The sequence below is a fragment of the Neophocaena asiaeorientalis genome, unplaced genomic scaffold, assembly GCF_003031525.2.
Source record: "Neophocaena asiaeorientalis asiaeorientalis breed wild unplaced genomic scaffold, Neophocaena_asiaeorientalis_V1.1 scaffold648, whole genome shotgun sequence".
Taxonomy (NCBI): domain Eukaryota; kingdom Metazoa; phylum Chordata; class Mammalia; order Artiodactyla; family Phocoenidae; genus Neophocaena; species Neophocaena asiaeorientalis.
In genome coordinates, this window is record NW_020172781.1 from 5,086,662 (window position 1) to 5,091,402 (window position 4,741).

Here is a 4,741-nt window from a genome sequence, read left to right on the forward strand (position 1 = left end):
TGAAGAGCTGCATGCTGGGGGGTGGGGGTGGGGGAGGCCCCTCTTGGCAAGATGCTTGGAAGAGGTTCCAGAAAGCAGACCGTGGAGGACAACGTGGCATTTCAAAAGGATTCACTTCATGGTAGGAAAGCCCTTTCCAAAGATGTCCAGCCGCAGTGCACAAAGTGAGCTCTGCCCAGAAAACACCACTCACCCACCCCTGCGCCCTCAACGAGGGAGCAGAACCACACTTCTGAGCCTTCCGCGTACCCAGCACTTTAAAGAATCCCGTTGAATCCTCCAAAGGCCCTGCTGACGTTACCCTCAGTTTACAGTTGAAGAATCAGGCCTGCAGAGTGTAAGTCATTTGTCCAAGGTTACATCTAAAAAGTGGTGCAGCCAGGAGGTACTGCTCCTTCCCCACCTGAAACCCTCTGGGAGCTGCCCCCCACCCCAGAAGTAGAAAGCAGCAAGCTGAAGCTGCATCTGATCTCCCTGTAGGTACCAGCAAGAAAGCATCCGAGTCAGAAATGAAGCCTCCAGCCCCTGGGAAATCTGACCCACTTCGTGCTCCGAAGGCTATCCGGGCGGCACAAGGTGTGTTTCCCTCCCCCAAATCGGATTCATCGTATTTTGCCTTTAAAGGGAAGCTGCTTATGCACCCTGAAGTATACTTGCAAAGGGTCCCGTTTTAGCCCCAAATTCCTTTTTTTGTAAACGGTTTCAGCAAGTCAAGTGTCAGCATTTGCGTGAGCAGAAACCGCAGCACAGAAAAGGATGCACGGGAATCTGACCCTAAGAGACAGATTCTCCCACAAGCGGTTGGAGGTGCCGAGCTCCCTCTGGTTTTGAAATAGGATGTCGCAACGGGTGAAGGACAATGCTACCTACCTCAAGGGGGCAATAATTTGAGAATTAGCTGATAATGTATGCAGACCTCTTCTGCCTGGCACACCACTTGCTGAGTAAGTCAGTGGCAGCTCTAACTGTTGGTACTGGCAGGAGGGATGGAGGGGAGGGAGGGGAAAAGGAAGTAAACTGCACTGAGCATCTGCTACTCGCAGGTGTTTCATGTGTGTTGCTGAGTTGATCCTCACAGTAGATGTGACTGTTTTACAAACGAAGAGGTGGAAGCTCAGAGAGCTTAGGTCACCTGGGTAAGGGCCACACAGCCAGGAAGGGACAGAAGCCTGGGGTGCCTGACTCCAAACTCATACACTTTCTCCCCCACCATCTTCTCTCCAAAGAAGACAGCCCTTAATGTACTTAGTGCATAGTAAGCACTCAGTAAATATCAGATGAGAGTAAATGAACGAAATATGCTGTGAAAATGGGGCCCAAGTTTCATTCACCAAGGCTGGGAAAGCTTGGGGACACCCATGACCGCCTAAACCACGTTCTCCCGGGACAGGGACATGAATCAGACACCTCTGGGGCCCCAGCACACTGGGCTTGGCACACTGGACTGAGCCCTAGTCAACACCAGGCATTTACTATGCAGGAATCAAAGAATCCTGAGTTTTTAGAGACCAGAAGAATCTGAAAGGTCATCCAGACCAGGCCCCTTTGTAACATCCATCCATTCCGTCATCCTCTCCCATTCATGTGCTCCTGCCATGTGCCAGTTGCCCGAGACAAAGAGGAGCCCGTCTGTTTCACCCCCTGGCAGTCCTGATGGAAAGCCCATCTGTAAAAGCTAGGAAGGAAATACACCACCTGCCGACAGCAATGGGGTTAGATGGGGAGGATTCGAGGTGGACGTTTTTTGCTTTTATCTATTCCAAAATCTCCGCAACAGGATTATTATGTTACTTTCATACTTAAAAAGGAAAATGTAAAGATTTAACAAAAGGTTGCTTTGGCATTGAGCTACAATTTGCCCTCCAAGCTCCCAGGCTCATGGTTCTAGGGAATTCAGCACAGCATTTTGCGGGGAGGGTCTCTTCTCCCCTCTGATGGGGTAACATGGGCCCCCTGGAACAGAAATTGCGCTCAGATCACTGAGGCTCAGGGGTGCCAGGTGGGGGCTCACTGTCCTGGCGTGTGAGCTTCTCCAGGCCACAGTGCCCACCCCCTGAGCACTTGGGGCCTGGCTTCCTGGGCAGCTGCCCAGGACTCTGAACTCACAGGGGCCCTGTGATTGGGTGCTGCTACAAAGGTTAGCGCTGTGTCATCAGCACACAGTGAAGGCGCGTGAATGTAGATATTATTTGCTAGATGAAGTACTGAGCACGAGTCCCGACACAAAGCACTCCCTCCGTGAGTAGTCGCTACAATCGTGGGAAAGACAGTGATCCGATGCCCACAGACCAGCCCTGCTGACGGCAGCTGCTCTTCCCACGCTGCTTCCTTAGCATCCTCTGAAGGGCAGAGGGAAGCCGACACGAGCCCACTGGAGGAGGGACTCAGCTGGGCTGTGCACATGCGTCTTCCTCCTCCCCCGCCACTGACCCCTCGGAGGATGCCAGCTCTGCCTGTCTCCTGATACAAACACCATTTGTCCCCGACCTGGACCCAAATCGTTCTTTGCAGCAGGCCTTTGGGGAAGGGAACGGTGTGGGCGGCCTGTGAGTGCGGGCTTGTCCCTGTTGCAATCCAGAGGTACATCCTGTTCTGGCGTTGCCATGGCACAGCCAAACATCTGCCACAACAGATGGCTGAGGCTGGCGGCTGGCAGCGGGGCTGCAGACGGGTGAGGGCCCGGACATCGCCCCACCCCGCCGCCACTCACACGTACGCACAGACTTGCACCCACACGCAGGCACACGCACCCGCACACACGCAAGTTGGCCTCTTCCAGGACAGATAGATTTCCCATAGAGGAGAGTTCCCAATTCTTGGTTTTCTTCCTGGAGGTCCTGGAGAGCAGCCCTGGCAGGACCGGGCCGTCCCGAATTCTTATCCTGGTCCAGCCCACAGCCAGGCTCCCAGAGCTGCCCCAGGCTCTGGCCTCCTCCCCAAATGGAATTTGCTTTCCTGGTGGTTACTGTCATTTTTCCTGATTCGGAAGTCAAGCGCAGTCATTGTAACACAGTCACGTGATGTAGAGGAGTGACGATAGCCGCCCTCGTGGTGGCAGGAGCGCGTACCTCTCACTAAAGATACCCAGGCAGAAAGTGCGTGCAGCAGTGCGTGACTCACAGTGCGCGCTGGACACACGTCTGAGAAATAAAACAATTGTTAACGTGATCTGATTCCGTCTGGCCATGCAGGGATTAGAAACACGTTTTCTAGCGGAGAAAGCTGAGGCTGAGAGGTGCCGTCCCCTGCCTAAGGTCCCATAATGAGTGCCCAATGGGATCTGAACCCAGGTTATACCAACACTAGAGCTCTAAGCCCAGAATCTTCCACCCTCCCAAACCCCCACCCTCTGCTGCTTCCTGAACATCTTGGGGGATCCCTTCCTCCCATCTAATCACAGGGCCCCAGCCCTGACCTCATTCCTGCTGGAGGTCCCAGTGGTCCCCCCGAGGTCACAGACCTGGCCCTAGACTCCCTGCAGCCACTCCCTGTCTGAGGCCTTTGGGGTTTCTTTTCACTGGTTTGCCCTCTGTTCTTAGGCTCCCAGGGTCTCGGCGCCCTCTGCCTGTCCCCAACCAGGGCCTAGACCTCAATGGTGTCACACCCCTTCCCTCCCTGCCCACTTTCTCTGCCCTGCCATGAGGGCTCAGTTGGGACCATAATGTGAGTAATGACAGCTGACATTTCTTGAGCCACACTGGACAAGGTGGACTTTGTCACCATTTTTCAGATGAAGACACTCAGAAGGTAAATGACTTTGGGGCCAGGTTGCCCAGCCAGAAGGTAGACAGAAAATTCCAGAGCCAACTCCAGGAAGCCATCCCTGGCAGCACCTCCTCCCGCCCCAATTCTGGAAGAGGTGGCTCTTCTGTCCGAGTACCCCATGGGCATGCTCAAGACCATGGACCCCCTGAGGGCAGTGGCTGGGGCAGGTTTATTGTGATCCATCCTGTGCCTGTACCTGACAGAGTAGATGCTCAATAAATATTTGTTGAATGAATAAACAAATGAATGGTGGAGCTGATCTCTTTTCCCACTCTCAGGCCAGGAGAAGTTTGGGAGAATCAAGCCTGAGTTTGAATCATTCCTCTGCCACTTCCTGGCTGTGTGATCTTGAACCAATTACCTAACCACTCTGAGGTTTCCCTCTGTGGGGAGGGTTGGAGATGACCTACAATGACTGCACATAGTAGATGCTCAGTAAACACTGTAGAGAAACAATTGAGGCTCAGTAAACAGCACTGTAGAGAAAAAAAGGATTCAGCTCTCAGCTTCGAAATGGACTATCTGTGTGACCTCAAACAAATCACTTTCCTTCTCTGGGCTTCATTTTCCAGATACATCCTGTGGGGATGATAACAGCACCCGTAGCTCAGTGGTGGTGAATGAAGGGACATAGTGAGTCCCCTATAGTAAGTGAAGTAGCGGACGGCTTGTGTGATGGAGAATGAGCTCTTTGGGGGCAGGGATGGCTCCTACTCTCCCACCCGCCCCTCGGGCCCCACTCAGTGCCAGGCACACAGTAGGTGCTCAGATGCCCGAAGGAACTGAATCTTGTTTCCGTTCTTTGTGCTGCAGCCCCAGAGAGCCAGCGCCAGCTCCTGAGCGCCCTCCCCTCCAGGCCGACTCTCCTGTGTTTTTCCATCCCATTTCCGATGAGGTGGAGACAGAGCACCAGCCCTGCCCTTGCCTCTGTGCTGAGCCTGGTGGAGGTGGGGTGGCAGCCGCTCCTCCAGGGCAC

At 53.8% G+C, this 4,741-nt stretch overlaps 1 protein-coding gene across 2 annotated transcripts in view; it reads left to right on the plus strand.

Annotated features, from left to right (window-relative positions):
- Nucleotides 1-4,741, plus strand: part of SSH1 (slingshot protein phosphatase 1) — a 65,052-nt gene extending 60,311 nt beyond the window's left edge. The window contains exons 14-15 of one of the 2 annotated variants that reach the window (XR_003002785.1): nt 481-576; nt 707-4,741. Coding sequence is in view for 1 of the 2 variants with exons in the window: in XM_024741563.1 (XP_024597331.1) it covers nt 481-513 (33 nt within the window). In the remaining variant the exon portion in view is untranslated. Of the gene's footprint in view, nt 1-480 lie in introns of both variants that reach the window. The other variant, XM_024741563.1, reaches the window with a different exon arrangement.